This window comes from Heterodontus francisci, chromosome 38, assembly GCF_036365525.1.
Source record: "Heterodontus francisci isolate sHetFra1 chromosome 38, sHetFra1.hap1, whole genome shotgun sequence".
Classification (NCBI taxonomy): Eukaryota; Metazoa; Chordata; class Chondrichthyes; order Heterodontiformes; family Heterodontidae; genus Heterodontus; species Heterodontus francisci.
In genome coordinates, this window is record NC_090408.1 from 23,943,761 (window position 1) to 23,967,315 (window position 23,555).

General features: G+C 40.7%; 2 protein-coding genes across 5 annotated transcripts in view; one reads left to right on the top strand and one right to left on the bottom strand.

The window, feature by feature from the left end:
* ccpg1 (cell cycle progression 1) overlaps positions 1-19,574 on the bottom strand; it is a 66,565-nt gene extending 46,991 nt beyond the window's left edge. For 2 of the 4 annotated variants that reach the window (XM_068017832.1, XM_068017829.1), the window contains exons 1-4: positions 19,444-19,574; positions 13,821-13,896; positions 9,130-9,229; positions 2,056-2,138 (exon numbers count right to left, since the gene is read on the bottom strand). In XM_068017832.1, the coding sequence (XP_067873933.1) occupies positions 2,056-2,138; positions 9,130-9,229; positions 13,821-13,880 (243 nt within the window). In that variant the 5' untranslated portion in view covers positions 13,881-13,896; positions 19,444-19,574. The remainder of the gene's footprint in view (positions 1-2,055; positions 2,139-9,129; positions 9,230-13,820; positions 13,897-19,443) is intronic. The other 2 variants (XM_068017830.1, XM_068017831.1) reach the window with 2 other exon arrangements.
* pierce2 (piercer of microtubule wall 2) overlaps positions 1-23,543 on the top strand; it is a 141,657-nt gene extending 118,114 nt beyond the window's left edge. Inside the window, exon 2 of the mRNA XM_068017833.1 lies at positions 18,892-23,543. Within this exon, the coding sequence (XP_067873934.1) occupies positions 20,101-20,988 (888 nt within the window). The 5' untranslated portion in view covers positions 18,892-20,100 and the 3' untranslated portion in view covers positions 20,989-23,543. The remainder of the gene's footprint in view (positions 1-18,891) is intronic.
* The last annotated feature ends 12 nt before the right edge of the window (positions 23,544-23,555 follow it).

The following is a 23,555-nucleotide window of genomic DNA, read 5'->3' on the forward strand; positions in this document are numbered from 1 at the left end:
ACTCCCTCCCCCCACTACCCACATCCCGTGGGCCTTAGCTCTCTGCTTCATATTGCCCACTTCCATCCAAGACGGTAAGAAAGACTCCATTTAACAATTCATCCCAAACATGGTTCATAAGTCATTTAAAGGAACTTCTATTGTTTCGAAAGAGTTTATGTACTGAGTAAACCAAATACTGTATTGTCAGTTTCTTGCTACAGGTTTCTGATTCTGCAAAACTATCTCATTTGTAAATAAATTTTGATTATTGCTTTTAGCCTCAATCTGGTTTCACAGCTTACCACGTACTCCTTTATGAAGCAGGTGGGAGAACATTACTGACAGCCCATGTAGCCCACAGTGCAAAATACTATGATAATTAAGTTCCTGTGGCACACTATCCCATTCACATCACTTGATAAGCTTGCAGGTTTCAGTTCACTGGAGACCCGGATGTGGTTATGGAAGCTGCCTTTATGCAGCGAGAAAACTGGAGAAAGCCGAAATTGTAACAGAGCCACCAAAGGTAGCTGTTCAGAGACCTGGAGAAGCAGGAAGATTTTAAAGAATTGAGTGGAACAAGATTTTCATTGCCATACAGAGATGATCAAGGTTTAGTCCTTAACTAATGCACTTCAAGAGAAATAAAGGCTTTATGCATTGAGGTATCTGAAGGAATGATAGTTGTATAGTTTGGCCAAGCTCACTCGTCTATGAGACAGAAGCAGAAATATTCTAACATAAAAGAACACGAATACATTTCCAAAGAAAAGGAAAGGTGGACTGGGAGGAGAGACTGAACAGATGAAGTAGGACAGAGATGTCCAACATTTCAGATTTGGGAGTTGGATACTCACATCAAACCCAAAGGATGGAGAATATCATCACGTAACACAGAAATTAAAGATCCAATACACAGAATATTAAAAATAAAACCCATGAGCAAAAAAGCACCATCACATTAAAAAAAAAGCCAGCCCCAAATAAAAACCAGATCCCCATATGTAAAAATGCAAGAGTCCAATACACAAAAATGCAACTCCAAACCTCCCAATATATAGAAAAGCAAGACTATCTTGTATTAAGACAAGCCCACCACCTTCTCCTCCCCAATCTTCACCCCCAGCCTCGTACTCCACAATCCTTCTGCCCCCATCCTCACCACCAACCCCCCCCCCCCCACCCCCCCCCCCCCCCCCACCAAAATCTTCACTCCCCCATCCTTACCCTCCCTCAGAGCTTGGTAAGTTTCAGCTATTTAAACGTCTGATCTAGATCAGTATAAATTCACCAGCCAGACTTAGGGAGTTGAAAGGGCAGCCACTTAGCTGTTCATACGGCCTCTAAATTTAAGTGCACAAAACTGATTTCAACTATAAATAATTAAAATTCCCACTGAAACTAACCATACTTGAAGTCAGCTTTGTGCACTTAATACTAGAAGCCACAGGGGCCAGATGAGAGGGACATGTAGGTCAGATTTAACCTATGGGGTGCATGTTAAACACGCTGTATAGCAATCAGGAACAGGAACCCAAGCTGACTTTATTCCCTATCCAGGACACTGGTTGACTGCATGTTTTTTTTTGAACATATGGGTTTAATACTTAATTGACCACATCCTAACAAATATATGCAAGGTACTCAAAATCCTAGAGAAAATATTTTTTACATCAAGCTTTTAAAAACCCTTTTGCACATCAGTACAAGTTGACTTGAAAGCCATTTCCAGTAACAGATTCCAATAAAACAGAGTGGAAGGCAGCTTGAAATAGCTTACATACAGCATAACCTTTGTATGTAATTGTGACTTTAACAGTTAAAGGTTATGTGCGACACAGAAAAGGTGATAAATTCCTAAATACTAATTAGTCAAATCCAAATAATCGCTTTAAATCAGAGCTCATGCAAATTCTACTACATATATGCAATCCTTTTATAAACAAATTCGTGGCAATGTCTTGCAAAATTGTTGGAGAGCTTCAGTTTCGTTCTTCAAATTTATTGTCATCTATACAAAGCTACAACCTGACCAATTGAATACTGTGCCTATATGTTCGACTGTACTCTCACCTCAGAGAGTAATTCCTTTCCCTCTAATGTAACTGAGGAGCCGATAGTTTCTATTGGCAGCTCCGTGTGCTCAGTTCCTTCTGCTGAAAAACAAAATTATGGAGAATAAAATATTTTAGGCTTTTATTCAATTTAAAAAGTACAACAAATTATCTCAAAATGAAAACTATGTAGTCGAAACAGTAAATGTCCTCGGAGACAAATATCTATTTCTTCTCTACAATAGGACCAACTGCCAGGGCTGACCACAGTTCTCAGAAAGGCTCTGCAGTGCAGGGTTAGATAGCAGAAACCAAAGAATGCAATGCAGCATTTCCATTTAATAAAAAAACTCTATTTAATTAAGAAACCAGATTTGAATAGTTTAAGTAAAACATACAAGTTAAAATTATTCTAATAATTACAATTTAATACTCAAATATAATAAAAGCAAATGTAAAAGTTAATTATAATCCCTTTATAACGCAGTATCATAGAAAATGTATTAGGGATTGAATTCAAATCATTCATAGGGCAATTTTATTAATTGATAGATTAAATCATTTTAAAATTCTTATTGTGAGAATTTTATTCAATAGTAATGCTGCTAACTAAACTACATTAATAACAAAAAACTTCCATGTGCCAAAATCTTAATCTCAATGTTTTGCTTTATAATTAAATATACATTACGCAATTAAAATTGCTACATCTATCATAGTTTCGAGCAATTTTAGCCTCTCATATTCCAAATAGGTTTAATTATTTCAACTCGCAGTCTCCCCTCAGAAAGCAAGGTACGCTCCAGTGGGAGACTCATTCAAAAGCAAAGCAATGGACACTCCCCCGTCTCATGAAGAGGTACCATGCCTCTGCTTAGCATGCCCAATATTTGGAACTCAGCATAGTGGAGCACCCTCCACAAAAGCAAAATACTGCAGATGCTGGAAATCTGAAATAAAAACAGAAAATGCTGGAAATACTCAGCAGATCAGGCAGCAGCTGTGGAGAACAGTGTTATCGTTTCAGGTTAAACAAGTTATTGACCTGAAATGTTAACTGTTTTTCTTGCATTTATATATAACTCTTTCAGGACCTCAGGATAAACCAAGGGGCTTCACGTTCAATGAAGTACTTTTAAAGTGTAGATACTGTTGTAATGCAGGAAAACACAACAGCCAATTTATATACAGCAGGAATTGGGATAAATGATTCAATATTTTGTTTTAATAATGTTGGCTGATGTATAAATATTGGCTAGGACACCAGGGGAACACCCCTGCTCTTCTTTGAATAGTACCATTGGATCTAGTGGACGTCCTTTAGGGGAGGAAATCTGTCAATCTTACCTGGTCTGGCCTACACGTGACTCCAGACTCTGAAATGCCCCAGCAAGCCACACAGTTGTATCAAACCACTACAAAGCTTAAGAAAAGGAATGAAACCAGACGAACCACCCAGCATCAATCAAAGCACTGGAAACGACAACGGCAAACCCAGCCCTATTGACCCTGCAAAGTCCTCCTTACTAACATCTCGGGGCTTATGCCAAAATTGGGAGAGCTGTCCCACAGACTAGTCAAGCAACAGCCTGACATAGTCATACTCACGGACAATGTCCTAGACACCACCATCACCATCCCTGGGTATGTCCTGTCCCACCAGCGGGACAGACCCACCAGAGGTGGCGACACAGTGGTATACAGTCAGGAGGGAGTTGCCCTGGGAGTCCTCAACATTGACTCCAAACCCCATGATGTCTCATGGCATCAGGTCAAACATGGACAAGGAAACCTCCTGCTGATTACCACCTACCACCCACCGCCACCCACCCCCAGCTGATGAATCAGTGTTTCTCCATGTTGATACCAACTGGAAGAAGTACCAAGGGTAGCAAGGGCACAGAATGTACACTGGGTGGGGGACTTCAATGTCCATCACCAAGAGTAGCTCGGTAGCACCACTACTGACCAAGCTGGCAGAGTCCTAAAGCACATAGCTGTTAGACTGGGTCTGCAGAAGGTGGTGAGGGAACCAACAAGAGGAAAAAAAACTTACTTGACCTCATCCTCACCAATCTACCTGTCACAGATGCATCGGTCTGTGACAGTTTCACCGCACAGTCCTTGTGGAGATGAAGTCCCGTCTTCACATTGAGGATATCCACCATTGTGTGGCACTACCACTCTGCTAAATGGGATAGATTTCGAACAGATCTAGCAATTCAAAACTGGGCATCCATGAGGCGCTGTGGGCCATCAGCAGCAGCAGAATTGTATTCAACCACAATTTGTAACCTCATGTCCCAGCATATCCCCCACTCTAACATTCCCATCAAGCCAGGGGATCAACCCTGGTTCAATGAAGAGTGCAGGAAGGCATTCCAGGAGCAGCACCAGGCATACCTAAAAATGAGATGTCAGCCTGGTGAAGTAGAGGAGTGCAAAGGAAACCCGACACGAGCCCGAATTCCGGACCCGGAAGTCTGACCCGACCCGAACCCGACACATATCGTCGGGACCCGTTGGGTCGGGTGGCAGGCCTTGACATCAGTACATGGGTAAAGGCCTGCTACCCAACCTGACCCCGATAGGATCCAACGGCATGTGTCGGGTTCAGGTTGGGTCGGGTCGGGCTTCCGGGTCCAGCATTTGGACTTGGGTCGGGTTTCCTTTGCACACCTCTATGGTGAAGCTACAACACAGGACTACTTGCATGCCAAACAGCTAAAGCAGCATGCAAAAGAGAGGACTAAGCGATCCCACAACCAACGGATCAGATCTAAGCTCTGCAGTCCTGCCACATCCAGTCGTGAATGGTGGCGTACAATTAAACAACTGACAGGAGGAGGAGGCTCCACAAATATCCCCATCCTCAATGATGGAGGAGCCCAGCACACCAGTGCAAAATATAAGGCTGAAGCATTTGCATCCACCTTCAGCCAGAAGTGCCGAGTGGAGAATCCATCTCGGCCTCTTCGAGGTCCCCATTATCACAGATGCCAGTCTTGAGCCAATCCGATTCAGTCCACGTGATATCAAGAGATGGCTGAAGGCACTGGATACTGCAAAGGCTAGGGGCCCCGACAACATTCCGGCAACAGTACTGAAGACTTGTGCTCCAGAACTTGCCATGTCCCTAGGCAAGCTTTACAGCTACAACACTGGCATCTACCTGGCAGTGTGGAAAATTGCCCAGGTATAGCCTGTCCACAAACAGGACAAATCCAACCCGGCCAATTACTGCCCTATCAGCCTACTCTCAATCATCAGTAAAGTGTTGGAAGGTATCATCGACAGTGATATCAAGCAGCGCTTGCTCAGCAATAACCTGCTCACTGACGCTCAATTTGGATTCCACCAGGGCCACTCGGCTCCTGACCTTATTACAGCCTTGGTCCAAAAATGGACAAAAGAGTTGAACTCAAGATGTAAGGCGAGAGCGACTGCCCTTGACATCAAGGCAGCATTTGATCGAGTATGGCATCAAGAAGCCCTAGCAAAACTGAAGTCAATGGGAATCGGGGGAAAACGGTCCACTGGTTGGAGTCATACCCAGCACAGATGAAGATGGTTGTGGTCGTTGGAGGTCAATCATCTCAGTCCCATGACATCACTGCAAGAGCTCCTCATGGTAGTGTCCTAGGCCCATCTTCAGCTATTTCATCAATGACCTTCCTTCAATCCTAAGGTCAGAAGTGGGGACGTTCGCTGATGATTGCGCAATGTTCAGTACCATTTGCAACTCCTCAAATACTGAAACAGCCCGTTTCAAGGATAGGGTGACTGAACACCTAGAAAAATTTCAGTTTAATCAGGGACAGCCAGCATGGATTCATGACGGGAAGGTCATGCCTGACAAATCTCATTGAATTTTTTGAAGAGGTGACTAAGGTAGTGGACAGGGGAGTGAGTGTCTATGGATGTTATTTATATGGACTTCCAGAAGACATTTGATAATGTCCCACATAAGAGACTGTTAACTAAGGTAGAAGCCCATGGAGTTGAGGGCAAATTATTGACATGGTTAGAAAGTTGGTTGAGTGGTAGGCGGCAGAGAGTGGGGATAATGGGTAAGTACTCCGACTGGCAGGGTGTAACAGTGGTGTCCCACAGGGATCTGTGTTGGGGCCTCAATTATTCACATTATTCATTACCGACTTGGATGATGACATAGTAAGTCATATATCCAAATTTGCTGATGATACAAAGTTAGGTGGCATTGTAGACAGGCTAGATGATAGCATAAAATTGCCAAGAGATATTGACAGACTAGGTGAGTGGGCAAAACTATGGCAGATGGATTTCAATGCAGGCAAGTGTGAGATTATCCATTTTGGACCAAAAAAGGATAGAGCAGGGTACTTTCTAAATGGGAAGAGGTTAAGTACAGTGGATGTCCAGAGAGACTTGGGGGTTCAGGTGCACAGATCTTTAAAATGCCACGAGCAAGTGCAGAAAATAATCAAAACGGCTAATGGAATGCTAGCCTTTATATCTAGAGGATTGGAGCATAAAGACACAGAGGTTATACTGCAGCTGTACAAAACCCTGGTTAAACCCCACTTGGAGTACTGTGAGCAGTTCTGGTCACCACACCTTAGGAAGGATATATTGGCCATGGAGGGAGTGCAACATAGGTTTACAAGAATGATACCTGGACTACAGGGGTTAAGTTACGAGGAGAGATTGCACAAATTAGGCCTGTTTTCGCTAAAATTTAGAAGGTTAAGGGGTGATCTGATTGAAGTCTTCAAGATATTAACAGAAAAAGACAGGCTAGGTAAACTATTTCTACTGGCTGGAGATTCTAAAACTAGGGGGCATAGTCTAAAAATTAGGACCAGACCATTCAGGAGAGATGTTAGGAAGCACTTCTTCACACAAAGGGTGGTAGAGGTTTGGTACTCTCTCCCACAAATAGCAGTTGAAGATAGAACAGCTGTTAATTTTAAATCTGAGATAGATAGATTTCTGTTAAAGATGTTAAGGGATATGGGCCAAAGGCAGGTAGGTGGAGTTAGGCCGCGAATCAGCCATGATCTCATTGAATGGCGGGACAGGCTCAAGGAGCTGAATGGCCTACTCCTGTTCCTATCTTCCTATGTTCCGATGTGTCCAGATGCAGCAAGACCTGGACAACATCCAGGCTTGGGCTGATAAGTGGCAAGTAACATTCGCGCCACACAAGTCCATCTCAATAATAACCATCTCAAACAAGACAGAACCTAACCATCTCCCCTTGATGTTCAATGGCATTGCTATCACTGAATCTCCCACTATCAACATCCTGGGGTTACCATTGACCAGAAACTGAACTGGATCAGCCACATAAATGCTGTGGCGACAAGAGCAGATCAGAGGCTGGGAATTCTGCAGCAGGTAACTCATCTGTCTCCGGTAGCTCATCTGTCTCCCCAGTGCCTGTCCACCATCTACAAGGCACAAGTCAGGACTGTGATGGAATACTCTCCACTTGCCTGGATGGGTGCAGCTCCAACTACACTCAAGAAGCCGACACCGTCCAGGACAAAGCAGCCCGTTTGATGGGCACACCATCCACTACTTTCAACATTCACTCCCTTCACCACCGATGCACTGTGGCAGCAGTGTGTACCATCTACAAGATGCACTGTAGCAACTCACCAAGGCTCCTTAGACAGCACCTTCCAAACCCAAGACCTATACCAGCTGGAAGGACAAGGGCAGCAGATGCACGGGAACACCACCTGCAAGTTCCCCTGAAGTCACACACCATCCTCACTTGGAACTATATTGCCGTTCCTTCACTGTCACTGGGTCAAAATCCTGGAACTCCCTTCCTAATGGTACTGTTGGTGTACCTACCCCACATGGACTGCAGTGGTTCAAGCAGGCAGCTCACCACCACCTTCTCAAGGGCAGCTAGGGATGGAAAATAAATGCTGGCTCAGCCAGCACACCCACCTCCCACAAACGAATAAAAAAAAAAATCCCTCATCCTTGGAACCATTTCGATAAATCTCCTCTGCACCCTCTCAAGGACCCTCACCTCCTTCCTGAAGCGTGGTGATCAGAACTGGATGCAATACTCCAGTTGGGGCCTAACCAGAGCTTTATAAAGGTTCAGCATAACTTCGCAGCTTTTGTACTCAATGCCTCTATTTATAAAGCCCAAGATCCCATATGCTTTACTAATCACGTTCTCAAAATGTCCTGCCACCTTCAAAGATCAATGCAATTGCACCCCAAGTCCATATGTTTCTGCACACTCTTCAGAATTGTGCCATTAAGTATGTATTTCCTCTCCTTATTCCTTCTGCCAAATGTATCAACTTACACTTGTCAGTATGAAATTCCATCTGCCACCTGGCTGGCCATTCTGCTAGTCTATCTATGTCCTGTTGCAGGCAGTTCAGATCATCCTCACTGCTCGTCACACCTCATAGTTTGGCATCATTGGCAAATTTTGAGATTCAACTCTGTATTCCAAGATCCAAGTCATTTATATATATAGCAAAAAAATGCAGTGGTCCCAGCACAGACCCTTGGGGATCACCACTGTCAACCATTCTTCAGTCTGTAAAACAACCATTTACTATGACTTGGTGTTTTCGGTCCTTAAACCAATTTTTTATCCAACTGGACACTGACCCTCCTATTCCATCTGCTTCAGTTTTGTTAACCAGCCTTTTATGTGGTACCTTAAACACTTTCTTAAAATCCATATACACAACATTCACTGCATCCCCTTCATCAACCTTCTCCGTTGCTTCATCAAAAAATTCAATTAGATTAGTCAAGCATGATTTGCCTTTTACAAATACGTGCTGGCTATCCTTAATTAACTCAAACTTCTCCAAGTGGCTGTTGATTGTTTCCCTGATTATTGTTTCTAACACCTTATCCACCACTGATGTTAAACTAACTGGCCTGTAGTTGCTGTCCTTACACACTTTCTTGAATAAGGGTGTCACATTTGCCACTCTCCCGTATCCAGGGAAAATTGCAAGATTATGGCAAGCCCTTCTGCTATCTCCACCCTGACTTCCTTTAGCAGCCTGGGATGCAAGTCATCTGGACATGTCCACATATTTACATTGGCTATGTTGCTTACCTTGCAATTCACAGGGTTTGTCAAGCTGTTGATCTGGTAAAGGCTGCGGAATGCCTTCAGCCTCTCCTTTGTCTGAACTGAGTACCTCCACATCAGAACCCTAATCAAAGGAGATCATAAGTTAACAAGTACCACTTTAATCAATTTGAATTCAATTAATGAATGAACCTGGAATAAAAATGCTCGCCTCATTAATAATGATCATGAAACTATCGGATTGTCATAAAAACCCATCCGATTCACTAATGCCCTTCAGGGAAGGAAATTTGCCATCCTTATCCAGTCTGGCCTACATATGACTCCAGAGCCACAACAATGTGGTTGACTTTTAACTGCCCTTTGAAATGGCCTAGCATCAAATCACTACAGAAAAATGCACTGTGGGTGTACCTAAATCGCATGGACTGCAGCAGTTCAAGAAGACTGCTCACCACCACCTTCTCAAGGGCAATTAGGGCTCGGCAATAAATCCTGGCCTTGGCAGCATCGATCACATCCCAAGGACAAATTTTAAAAAACACTGATATCAATGAGTACAGTTTGTGACTTTCCTCTCAGAGATCATTTTGAAGGTGTGCAGATTATTACTGTGTTTTACACAAGATACTCTACCTGGGTTTGGTATCACTGACCATTCCTTAAGTGGACTTCATGCTTCCTATAATCCAGAGCATACCTCTTCTGCTCAATGTCCATTTAATTGATGGAGAAACTCTGACATCAAATGGAGAGCCCTTACCACTGAACTATATAATGTGCCACTAATTGATTCCCCTTTCTTCAATAGGCAGATTGAAAATACATAAGCTCTCTCAGACCAACAATCCAGCTATAAACCATCAGACAATTTATTTTAACACAGAACATATTCAGCGCAAGGCAGTGCATTTACAAAATTTGCTAACCTCCACAGTACATATATCAAAACGATAACAATGTCCTCCTGTCTCTCATCAGAATTAAATAATGGCAGCTTGGTTCTTGTGCCATGCAACTATGAAGTCAAACTAGCCCAGGCCCTCTGTTGACAGGAAGCTGGGCCTGATTCCCTAACCTGTGCCTGATATCTTGACTGACTTTTTGCAAGATCCTTCGAAGATACATCAGAACAAAAAAAATGACATGCTGTTTTCTCAACCATTCAAATAATGCTTTAAAAAGACACATGGGTTATTATCCTCTTAGTCTGAAATCTTTGTGATAATTGGAGAGCCAAAGATAATATAAAACATGTGCAACTCACTGCCTCTGCGTTCAATCAACATCAGCATATCAAAAGTATATTTTGTTTCAGCAGGAATCAGTCACACTCAATGAAACATGAACATTCCCCTTTTATTTTTGTTATCCAAAGGTATTAAGGGATACGGGGCAAAGGCAGCTATATGGAGTCAGGTTGCAGATCAGCCACGATCTCTGAACGGTGGAGCAGGCTTGAGGAGCTAAATGGCCTACTCCTGTTCCTATGTTCCTAATATTCTTCCAGGTAACTTGTCTGGATTCCCAAAGCCATGTGCAATGGGTTCAAATGCATCATTTATACCAAGATTTCCCAAAAATGTGTGTTTCCACTTTGTCCTGGTGATGCAAATGCTAGCTGGGTCGCAATGGAACGTCTTGCCAGAAAACAGCCAACAGAAACCCAGTATGTACTGTTTCTAGGAACTCATCACTGATTCAGCCAGCATGGGCACAGTATACATCACATACAATTTGACCCTTCAGATCCAATCTAACATAATGCCATTGCTTAAAAACCAGCAGACGTGTACCTGCTGAAAACATTCAATCAAATGAGTTAAGTTTTGTTTCATAGGATATTAAGCTGTCACAGAGCAAGACAGCGAAAGCACATTTAAGCAGCAGCTATATGTTTTTATAAAGGGTTACTTTCAACAATTCATTAATAGGCAATAAGGAATAACGTGCACAAACAAAAGAAGAGGTTAAGTACAAGGGCAATTATATGGCCAGAAAAGTGAAACTAAATCTTAAAATATTCTTAATTGCCAGTAGATCCATCTTTTTAAATAAAATTCAAAACAGTGAACTGAATGGATTGAGTGTGCTTTTCTTGTGATTTACTATGTCTATTAATGGCATTCGATCGACAGTGGCAATGATTACAATATTTAACCACAGTGGTCAGTATCAACAGTTACCTTTGCTGAATACAACATGGCATCTACAATGGGCTGTTTATAGCACTGTTTGGCCCAAAATGCCCTCTTGCTGAAACAATCCACTGAATGCTATCAAAACAAACAGCCGGCACAATGATATTCAGTATTCATTCACTGCAAAGCATTTCAAAACATCTTAAAACTTGACATCACCCACTGAATAAACATAGTTGGCTAGGATTTCTCCTCATACCATTCAGAGTAACAACTGCATCAGGACTGTGTTGTGCTAGGTTTTTCTGAGGAAATATATCTGTGTTTTATGCCAGAACCACTAAGCACAAATTTCCTCAATCAATAGCGCAACCCCTGAGCTACATCCACCGAAAACCTCACCTAGCTCATTAACATAGCTCTGCTTCCAAGCAAAAGCACATTCTGAACAGGCAAAAATTTACATTCAAAATTTAAAAGCAGTAAGACCAAAGTCTGTTATTTCTGGCATTATAGCTTTTTTTTTTAAAGTGATCTTTTATTTGCTTTTACGAGGATCAGTATTTTCGATATCGTTAAATGTTTTTGTATGGCATCTGTTACATTAAAAAGAGAAAAGCTTCCACAATTGCATTTTCTTAAACATGCCGTGCTTATACATAAATAAATAGTTTGATGTCTTCATACTTTAAATTTCATAACATCAATTAAATAAAGAGGGACTTGAAGAACACAGATGGCATATGATCCACGCTTTCCTCTGACCCTGATTGTTTACGCTAGATTTTACACTCTGGTGTATGCAAATGAGATTCTCAGTAAATTTCTGTGTCAGCTGCCACGGAAACCGGTGTTCATTTCGGCGTTAAGTTGGATTGATGAAATTCTAACCCAGTGTCAATGATGTTCACAGTACCATTTTACCTCATCCTATTTCTCCTGCAGGAATATTGCTACAAATATGTCTGGCCAATCCAGCTTTTTGGCTTCAATGCAATTACAATTTCTTGGAGATGTTTCATATTTATGCTAAGGAAAATTTACAAGTAATATTATACGTCAACACTGCACAGAGATATGCTGGAATAAAGCCACATCATTCTTAGAATGGGTCTTTTTCATCCCCAACACAACAGAACCTTAACAAGCAGCCATTTCAGCTTCTTTAATTCCAGGTTTCCAGTTATTAAATGGGGAAGGCAGAAGCAGGAGAAAGTATTTTGAATATAAAAAGATAATCACTTGTGAGGGCAATGACAATAAAGGTCACCACTATTAGCTTTGTGGTTGTTATTTATCTCAGATTTCTTCCAGAACACCACTACGTTAGATCTGTCCAAATAGGGACTTGCAAATGAGCATAATTTCTTGTTCTGATGCCAGCAATAAGGAAATCCAGAAGTGTCAGTGTCAGCTAAACACCATCCCATCAGGTTATCTGTGTTTTCTAGCTTAAATACCTACTAATTTTCACCCAGATTGGGTACAATTGAAAGTCACATTATTTTGTATGGCAAACTTCCCCATCTCTAAGATAGACAACTTACAAGCATCTTTAGAAACTAAGCAACGATCATAAATTTAGCTAGAAATCACATCTCGCAATATGTGCCCAGTATTATTCCAATTAATTCTTACTGCTGTTCAAGTACTTTTTCAAATATGTATTTACATATACACCTGTACATGGAAAAATACAGCAGATAATCACATTTACTATCTATCCTGTGATGGTTCTGGCATATCAGATAGCCAATCTAAGCACAATGGAGAGCAGAAACCACTATGCCCTTATTCTGCAAGATATATCTATTTACTTTTTTTTTTAAATAAGTGTATAAGGTGCCTAAATTACCAGGACTTCACTACTGACATTTTTTTTTTAAAGCAGCTTTGCAGTATTATTTTAAACAACTTTTGTGACAGCTATTGAATATATAATACTCAATTTTGCTCATCACAAATGCTTTATCAGTTCTTAAAAAAAAAATGACACTTGGCTTCCCCTTGTGCCTTATGATATACTTAAATCAGAAGCCCTTTATAAATTTTCCTTTGTGAGATTTATAATTATGAATAATTACAAAGATGTTGCATCAGCTACATCAGCTGAGAAACTCTGTGCTCCAAATAGTACATAACAGGGATTTTCCACAATATATCTGAAATGCTATATATAACAATGCATAAGTGTATCTGTTATTAACCACTTGGTACAAAATACAAGCACAGTAAATTGCTAATCAAGTGACCAGCACCAAATAAAGCCATGCAAATATCAAATTGAATATACTATGGAAACTGGTGTATTGCTTGAAAGAACAGTGCGGGGTGATTTCCCCTATCTATTTATGTGCACCAAAATTGTAAATGCACTTATAAAAACCAGGGACATTATTCTGTAACAGAGTGCGAACAGAAAATCTTTCCCTTTTTAAAAAAAAATTAGGTTATTGCAAAGTCAGCTCTTGCATCTTGTGAATTTTCAAAACTCAGTCTCTCGAGTGCATAGATGAGATGCAGAATTAAATATTACTTCTGTAGTTACAGATAGAACAGAAAAATATTGTTTACTTCATGGTTAATTATGGTCCAACCACAGGATGATTCACTATCACTGGAACTCTCTGACATCTTCACGCCCAGGTAACTGCAAAACAAAGCAGATCAAAATTAACAAAAGAAAATCAAAGTTTAGCTCATAACCAACACTTTGCTATGCAGCAATTATCTGGTTTAGCCTATTGTTAATAACGCTTCTAATCAATATTCTTTGAACCCAGACAACTCTATCTGAACTAGACAGAATCCCCATAAAAAGCCAACATATGCAGTTTATTCTTTATTTGTGCAAAAGGAAAAACCTCCTGTGCTCTTTTATTAAAATTGTTTAATGCATACCAGTGAATAATTAAAATTTACTTCAGTAAAAAAACCTTTGGATTAATAGCAGACTGTTCTATAATAACAGACTGTTTTTATTTGAGGAAACATGTGACCTATCTTATCTAGAAGGCAAGGTCCCTATTCACAGAAGCAGCTGCACACACAGTGTGCAAACTTAAAATAAAAGTGGTGCTTTCAACACTATGTATATATATATATCTGATAAATATATCCTCATGATGACGCCTTTAGTCAACAGCTACAAGACAATCTAAAATTCAAGAGTATTCTAGCAACATCAACCTGAATTTAAATCTACAAGACAACCATCGTGTTTTTTTGTCGAAATGCAACCTCTTCCCACTTTAGTTTGCTTTCATAGACTAGATATCATACGCCAGATGAAAAAGCATACATAATATTTCCAAGGTTCACCCAGCTTTTCTCACCACCTGCCCCCACTATCCCGCCCCCCACCAACCCCATGCATGAAACTCAGATTTGCCTGACATTTCAAAAAACTTTTCTATTGTTACACTTTTTATTCCAAATGAAAACGGCATTGAAACTCTCAAAACCACCACTAAAACATTATATTTGTAATTAACCCTGTTTTCTGCAATTTTTCATGACATGCAAGTTTCAGTCATAAAATTTATAGTGCATTACAGCTTTAAGCTTAACTTGCATGAAATGAAAACAGTAACTATCATGGGATATGATAGGAATTGAAAACTTTTCAAAACATAAGTTTAGTGGCAAAATTATAGTATGCTGCTCTGCACTCAAAATATTTCTAAAATTGTATCATTACTGCATGGAATTAAACTGAAAGCAAAAACATGGACCTCACCATTGTGTTTTACCTTTCCCCAGTAATTACTGAGCAGTGATCAACAGCAATAAAACAAAACTTTAGCACACACATCTGTGTTTTATATTAGAAAACTATTAGATGATAAGCATGTCAAAGGAAGATTTTTGATTATGGGCTTACAAACCACTTTAACAAATGGAAACAATGGATCAAGGATGAAAAAAAGACTTGCATTTATATAGAACCTTTCATGACCACCAGACATCTCAAAGCACTTTACAGCCAATGAAGTTTTTTTTGCAGTCTACTCATATTAATAATGCAGGAAACATGGCAGCCAGCATCCACACAGCAAACTCCCACAAACAGCAATGTGATAATGACCAGAGAATCTGTTTTTGTGATGTTGATTGAGGGATAAATATTGGCCAGGATACGATGGAATCTTTCACATCCACCCGAGCAAGCAGATGGAGTCTCAGTTTAACATCCAAAAGTTAGCACTTCCAAAAGTGCAGCACTCCCTCAGTACTGCACTGGAGCATCAACCTTGATTTTTGTGCTCAAGCCCTGGAGTGGGACTTGAACCCATAACCTTGTAACTCAAGGCAAGAGTGCTACCAACTGAGCCACAGTTAACCTTAGGTGAGCATCCATTTAGACTATCAAATCCAATTTTCAAGAATCCAGTACTGGAGGTATGAAATCAAAATAGAGGAAAGATTGACAAGGATTGGAATTCTGTCCCTAGATAGTCTTTAGTGTGCCTTGTAAATAAGTCACTAATGTGCTGGTGATACAAGAGATCAGCAGTTAAATTACAGCGGAACTTTGATCAACCAGCATTATGAAGGGTAATCTAATGGATAATCATAATTGGATAATTGAATCCACACTACAGTCCCTGAACTTAAGTGGCAGTTCAAATTTAAAAGATCTCATCAAATGACTGACCTCAGAATGGGTCCTATGATTCAAAAGCCATCTAATTTTCTCTGAGTCTATCCACTAACCAGCATTGTATCTTGAACCATTTTAGCAAACGCGAGATATTCAATATCACTATTTGAATTATTTTTGCAAACCAAGGAGCTATACCATTCATCAACTTAATAATTAGATTCTCCAACTGCTGAAATGTGTATTCATGCAATGTGTGGACTTGACTAGAATATACTTTTTTTGCATAGCAGTGATGCTACACTCTTATTAATTCAGTTACTGTTCTTTTCCTGATTACATTAAAATTACAATGCACATCACTGGAAAAAAGGTTATTTTAGTTATTTGAATTTTTTTCTTATAAATTAAAAGTGAAAGAAATCGTAATTGAATTAATACTTGTATAATTTCCCAAAAGAACTGCCTTAATACACTCGTATTATTATAAATTGTAGTGGACATATATTTAGAAGTGTTAAAATGTTTGTTACTATGAAGCTTGACTTTTAAACTATCATATTGCAAACAGAAGGATGAGAAAATTACATGTAGAGTTCTGTAAATTAGGTCATTACACTGCTATGTTAAATGTGTCCTGTCAACAATTCTTAATTTCAAAATAAAAATATACACACAAATAGTATTTTGCTTAAATCACCAATTTATTTAAACTCAAAAGTATGCTAGCATTCGCTCATAACACTCAGAATGAGTGAGGTGAGGTGCTCCAATAGTTGACAATATATGCTCAAACAACACAGCATCTTCATTGTTTTGCGCATGTCACACATTAACAATCTGGACTTTCGACTGAGGGTCCAGTGCATTTTGAAAGTTGCTCCCAACTACACAATGGACCATAGACACCAGAAAGAAAAAAAGTACAACAATTTAAAAGGAAAATTAAATACAAAAAAGATAAGGTTAAAAAATCTAAAATTACAATTAAAAATGAAATTGGAAGTTAAAAAGTGGGAAGGGGGGGGGATAATCATAATTGGATAATTGAATCCACACTACAGTGAAAGTACAGAAAAGATAATTTTGCAAGCAGAAGAGTTCCTTTAAATTAATGTTATATTTTGAATTCTGGTTTCATTGCTTTTGGTCTACACTGGTTTCATTTTACACATCTTTGATGCAACCAGGTCAACGGTGCAAATTTAGGCTTTTCATTGGTGGAACTGTCCCAATAATACTAGTTTCCAGCCAATGAATATTCTTGCTGTTTAAATAAAAATACATTGCTCCCACTTTCAAAAACAACAAACAGGCAAGCAGGAGGAAGACAGGTAAACTAAGTACATTGAACTTTAAACAAATGAACGGCAAAAAAGAATTCAAACACATTGGAAAATACCAATAAAAATATAGAGCAAAAAATGATAAGTGAAAGACAGAACAGGAACAAAATGGGATGACATGAACAACTTATAGGGCTGTTAACATAATAAAACATCCCAAGGTACTTAACAGAGGTGAATGCTTTATTTAAAGTGTTTCAAATCATTGCAGTTTAAGATCAATTTAATGATAATACTCTTCCTTATGTTCCAGTAGTTTTATTACTGTAAGAAAATTTATACTAGCCATTAATTCCAAACCAGACAGAAATCTAAGAATTAAATCTTAATCATAAATGATGAAAGGGATTAACTAAGATGATATAGGCAAATTGTTCACTGTTGCAAAGGAGGCACAAGTTAAATTAGGAAGTTGGGAGCAAAAAGGGAAGTCGGGCAACCTATTTTTACCCAAAGAAAAATAAACCAATGAAATAAGTTCCCAGAGAAAGCCTCTGAAACCAAAAAAATGGGTTTAAAAGAAAATCAAGTATGTGGTGATAAAATTAGTAAGCCAGATTGAAGCCAACAAAAATGAAACAGGCCCCTAAATGGCCTTTTCCAATTCTAAGCAAATCTTACATCTGAATGAAATCCAACATAGTTAGAGATAATGCATTGTCTCCCCACCCCCAACCCAGAGTGTCTTTGCATTATTAATCCTTTGCTCTGCTGAACTGTCAATTTCAGTTATGCAGCTGAGGACAGTGCCAGACAAGATACCAGGCATCACGTGGGGGAGGAAAGAGGATGACCCTAATAGACCTAATAAGAGGTTTCATAACTGCACACATAAAAAAGATATTCAGAAGGAACGATAAGCCTGTTCACCAAGACAGTCACAGCCTGCTCCATAAAAGTTTAAGATTTCTATCCAAATCCATGGCAGGCTAACAACAACAACAGAGAATAACTAAGATTATTAGAATAAAAGTAAAATACTGCAGATGCTGGAAATCTGAAATAAAAACAAGAAATACTGGAAATACTCAGCAGGTCTGGCAGCATCTGTGGAGAGAGAAGTAGAGTTAACGTTTCAGGTCAGTGACCTTTCATCAGAAAGTTCTGATGTATTTCCAGCATTTCTTGTTTTTATTTCAGATTAGGAATTATTTGTTTTATGAATTAGGTGTATATCAAAAATGCATGACAAAGGGGTTGATTTTTTACATCACAATAGTTGCACATTCTGTAATCAGGACCTTTGGGTAACTCTCCGGTCTTGAGAGTTGGTGCAAAACATAAAGCTTCACTGTAACTGCAGTGTTTTTTATACACTTTTGTAATAATTAGTGTTGAATTACAGGTGGGAAATGCTTAACATAAAACAGCCACTTGGGGGTCGCTGAAAGTTGTAGATTTCAGAAGTATTTACTTAAAACAGTTTAGTTTTAACCTCTCTTTCCACAGAAATTAGGGAAGTGTGGAAAATGTTGATCATTTGCAGATGTTTGTTTATATACAAATATGGATGATGTGAATTGTCATACAAAAGGAAAGTGTTTATAATTGCATCAACTTTTCCTCATCACTGCTGATGGCAATCAAAGGAGGGGTTTGAAGAAAGTAAAACTGTGGAGCTTAAGTTTAATTTCATCATTCCTGGATATACTATGTGGTATTAAATGTTTGTGTGTGTTATTTACTATTTCAACAGATAATGGGGAAGGGGGAAGTTGCGTAACTGCAAACAGATCTTGCAATCAGTTTCAATCTGCGTAACTACACCGAGCTGCCTGATCTGAAGCCAAAGGAAGTGAACGCGCTGCGACAACCAAAATAAACAGCTGGTGCGGTCACTTTGACACATCTGTCGCTTCCTTCGGTGCAAATAAAAGTTAACGTGCCTGACTTTGTCATCATTTCCAAGAACGTCTGCTGTGAAAGTGGAGCCGCGGGACGGTGGGAAACACGGCGAGAAATAGGTCACTCGGCCCCCGGGGCGGCACAGGTTTAATCCCCGGCTCCATCCCGCGATGGAGAAGCCGAGGCCGGAGGCCGGAGGCCGGAGGCCGGAGCCCCTCACTCCTCCCGGCCGCTTCCGTGCTGTCAGGCGCGGCGCTTCAGATCAAAGCCCTCGGGCCGGGAGGCCGCCGCAAGCATCGGCCGTTCTCCCTCACCTCACCTCACCCGACCCGACCCCTGGAGAACAAGCCGATCTATTCGCACTCGCACAAACCCGGGCCCAGCCGTCCTCCAGCAGCCTTACCTGCCTCCCTTCACCCGGCAACAACTCACACTGTTAACCGCTTAAAAAAAAACACCATCCAGCCGCCGGCCCTTGTGATGTTTTGACTGACGAGCGGTGACGCGACCGAGCGAAGCACAAACACAGCCCACCCACCCCTTACCCCTGGAGGAGGCGGTGCGCCCGTGCCGTGCTGCATTGTGGGATTTGCTGTCCCGCCCCCATAGACCAGCAGGCGACCGCCGCGTCACCGGGACTACAACTCCCAGAGGGCATCGCGCACCCCACCGAATCCGAACGTAATTTCAACCGTCCAATCAGACACCGTTACCAAGGCACCGCTACCATAACAAACAGCTCGAGCCGAACAATCGAGCCATGGCAACGAGCGAGACAGGCATTGGTTACAAGCACGATCTTCCCTGTGGACACTGTTGCATTGCAGTACCAACCTGGTACTAAACTAATTGGCGAAAGGGAGCAGGAGAGAGATCGATGAACATCCCAGAAAGGTGAAATAAAAACAGAAAGTGCTGGAAATACTCAGCAGGCCAGGCAGCATCTGTGGAGAGAGAAACAGAGTTAACGTGTCAGGTCTGTGACCTTTCATCAGAAAGGTGACCCTGTAAATGTCATTGTTTAACCTGGAAAGACGTGACCTTCCTATTTAAAGGGACCATGAGCCGTTATCCCACTCCAGCGCCGGCTCGCAAGGTTCAGTTTAAAGACTCGACCTGTGATGATGATCTGACTCCATCCTCTGCTCCAAAGGTTGAGGCCAAAGATGCAATGTATGATAATATCAACCTTGCTCGAAAGGTTCACTTTAAAGATTCAGTGTGTGATAATCTCAGTCCAACCTTTGCTTCAAAATCTGACTCTAAAGATACAACGTGTGACGATCTTAATTCAGCCCTTGCTCAAAAGATTCAGATTGAAGACTCAATGTGTGATGATTTCAATCCATCCTTTGCTCCGAAGGTTGAATCGAAAGACGCAGTGTGTGATGATCTTAATTTACCCCTTGCTGGGAAGGTTCAGTCTGATGAATTGCGCGATGAGTTCAATCCATCCTTTGCTGTGAAGCCAGAATCTATAGACACTGTGTGCGATGAGCCCCGTTTATTCCTTGCTCCAGAGGCTGAGTGTAAAGACTTAGTGAGTGATAAGCAAAATCAAATGTTTGCTCCAAAAGTTGAACATAAAAAGGAAACGAGTGATGATGTTCCCATTCCTGCCGATGCTCCAAAGGGAGAGGACAAAGAGAAGCTGTGGTCTCCCTGCGTGAATCCTGGAAATCTCATCTTTTCCTGCATGGCAAATATCCCAACGCCATCACATTCCCCAGCTCCGTTCGTTAAACCTCAAAACCCACTCTACAAAACCACCTCCGCGGCATATGGATCGAACCAACCAACTTGTGAAATTGCACCTTCTGTCTACAAACCATTATCGCAGTCCTTCTCCGCAAAGCTACAAAATAGTGGGATGTACCGTAACGGCTCTCTGAATACTGGTGTGGACAAGAACAGGGTGCATGATTTTCTCCCATTCTATGGTCATTGAGTAGTTGGCACAGTGAATAGAATTGTTCCTTTTTGTTTATGGGAGATTTTTGGGGATAATGGCGCAAAACTAACTGGAATTTATGTTCATATTTATATAGATAAGTGTGATAAATAATTTGTACAGTATGCACTTCTGTATACAACTTTATTTCTTGTGTCCTAATTTCTTTCAGTCATGCTTGATAGGGCAGCACTTACATAAGTACACAGACAGGCATATAAAAAGACATATAAAATCTTGCAGACCCCCTACACTCGATAGTGCTGTTGTAGCTTCCACTTGCATTTCCTTGGTGCTCTACTTCTGCTGGCCGATGCAATGCAGGACACTAACTGTAAGGAACTGCTCTAATACATTTGCATTTGAAAAGCCTCCCAGCTCCGTGCCACTGTCCCTCCCGGCCATTTAGGTGTCCCTTCTCTGTGGCAGTCCACCTCCCTTCATCGCCTTGCCCTGCTTTAGGCTCTATTTCTAGTTGTCTGTTTAGGCCCCACTCCTCCTTCCTAGTTGTTTAAGCAAATTGTCTCTGGCCTCTGCTATGCTCCTCTTTCTGCTTTGGGTATATTAGAATTTAAAATACCTCCCGGTTCTAATCTCTGCTCTGCCCTGCTTTATGATTCCTCCCCCACCCCCCTTTCATTTCTACTCTGCCCCATATCCCTATGCTTGTAATTTAGACAAAATAGTTCCAGATCTTAGTTAACGTTTCGGGTCAGTGACCCTTCATCGGCTCTTTCCACAGATGCTGCCAGACCTGCTGAGTGGTTCCAGCATTTCTTGTTTTTATTTCAGATTTCCAGCATCCGCAGTATTTTGCTTTTATTTTAGTTCCAGATCTTACTTTAGTTGTTAGCTCCTACTCACTGTTCTATGCCAGCTATTTGTCTAGGCCCTGTTTCCAATCTGTGCTGATCATTTACACTCTGAAATACCAATATAGTTTATATTATTTAACTTTCAAATACCTCCCAAATACACTAATTTAAAGAACTGCTCTACTCCACCAATTAAAAGACTTTCCAGCACCATCCTATTATCTATAGACTTCCTGTCCCTCCTCTCATTTTGTTGGCCCTGCTCTTGCTGATTAAGTAATACATTAAAATTCTTGCATATACAATGCACTTACTGCAAGTAAGTGTCATTTTCAGGAACACTTTCCCTGTCATACATTGCTGTTTTATATTAGAGGAGTCATCTACATATAATTCAACTGAGCAAAGCCAGAGGTCTTCTCACGTGTATAAAATCCATTTTTAAATTAAAATATTACTAACTGTTTATACTACAACTTTAATGTCACACCAATGCTAAAGGTGTAGTCTAAATCCAGACTCAGGGTCCGACTGTACTCCAGACAGAATTGTGTGCAACATTTTGCTTTGATGCTGCACGGACTACAACTCTACAGTGCTGTCACAGCAGTTTTCAAAAATGCCCATGGTGACAATGAGTTAATTTAAATGTTTAGGCAGTGTGCATCCTGCTACATGCACTCTAAACATTTGAAGTTCTAACTGCTGGGATAGAAGCTCTGCTGACAGATATAACCTTGCATTTGCCGAACTATCTTGGGGGCAGTAGAATTGGAGTTCCAGAAATCAGAAACAATGTATGCTTGGCTTGAAGTAACATCGCAGCTTCTGTTCTGAGACTGATAGCTATTGTTTAAGTGCAATATAACTTGATCTGCCAAGAAACAAAGAAACTTTGCCTTGCCAACTAGAGAATAGAAGCTAAGAGACAGTTTCACTATTGAGGCCAATAACCTCAGGTTATTTCCTGTTACTGCATTATTTCAAGGGAACGAGGAGGTTGTTGCAACAAAAACAGGGTTTTGTATCTGCATTTTGTGGTTTTTCTCTCTGTGCTGCACTTCTTAGCTTAAAAGTAGATTAGTTTAAGAAGATACACCCTCAAAATGGCTTTTGCAATGGATGCTGAAAGAATAGTATTCTTACCATCCTGCATGAGGTTCTTAAAATGCAGTTGATTATTAACAGATCTACGTACCTGGGATAAATAGTCACCATGTACACACAAATGTTAGAAGCAATATGTATAGGCTAGGCTATTGAACAATGCACTTCCTGAATTGGTAGTTAATGGATGTTTTTCGGGCTGGAGGAAGGTTTGTAGTGGAGTTCCCCAGGGATCAGTGTTGGCACCCTTGCTTTTCCTGATATATATTAATGACCTAGACCTTGGTATACAGGGCACAATTTCAAAGTTTTCAGATGAATGGCAGGGCCCTGGGGAGTGTTGTTGAGCAGAGAGACCTTGGGGTGCAAGTACATGGTTCCCTGAAAGTGGCAACACAGGTAGACATGGTGGTGAAGAAGGCGTATGGCATGCTTGCCTTCATCGGCCGAGGCATTGAGTACAAGAGTTGGGACGTCATATTACTGTTGTACATAACGTTGGTTAGGCTGCACTTGGAGTACTGTGTGCAGTTCTGGTCGCCGCACTACAGGAAAGATGTGATTAAGCTAGAGAGGGTGCAGAAAAGATTCACAAGGATGTTGCCTGGTTTGGAGGGCTTGAGTTATAAAGAGAGGTTGGAT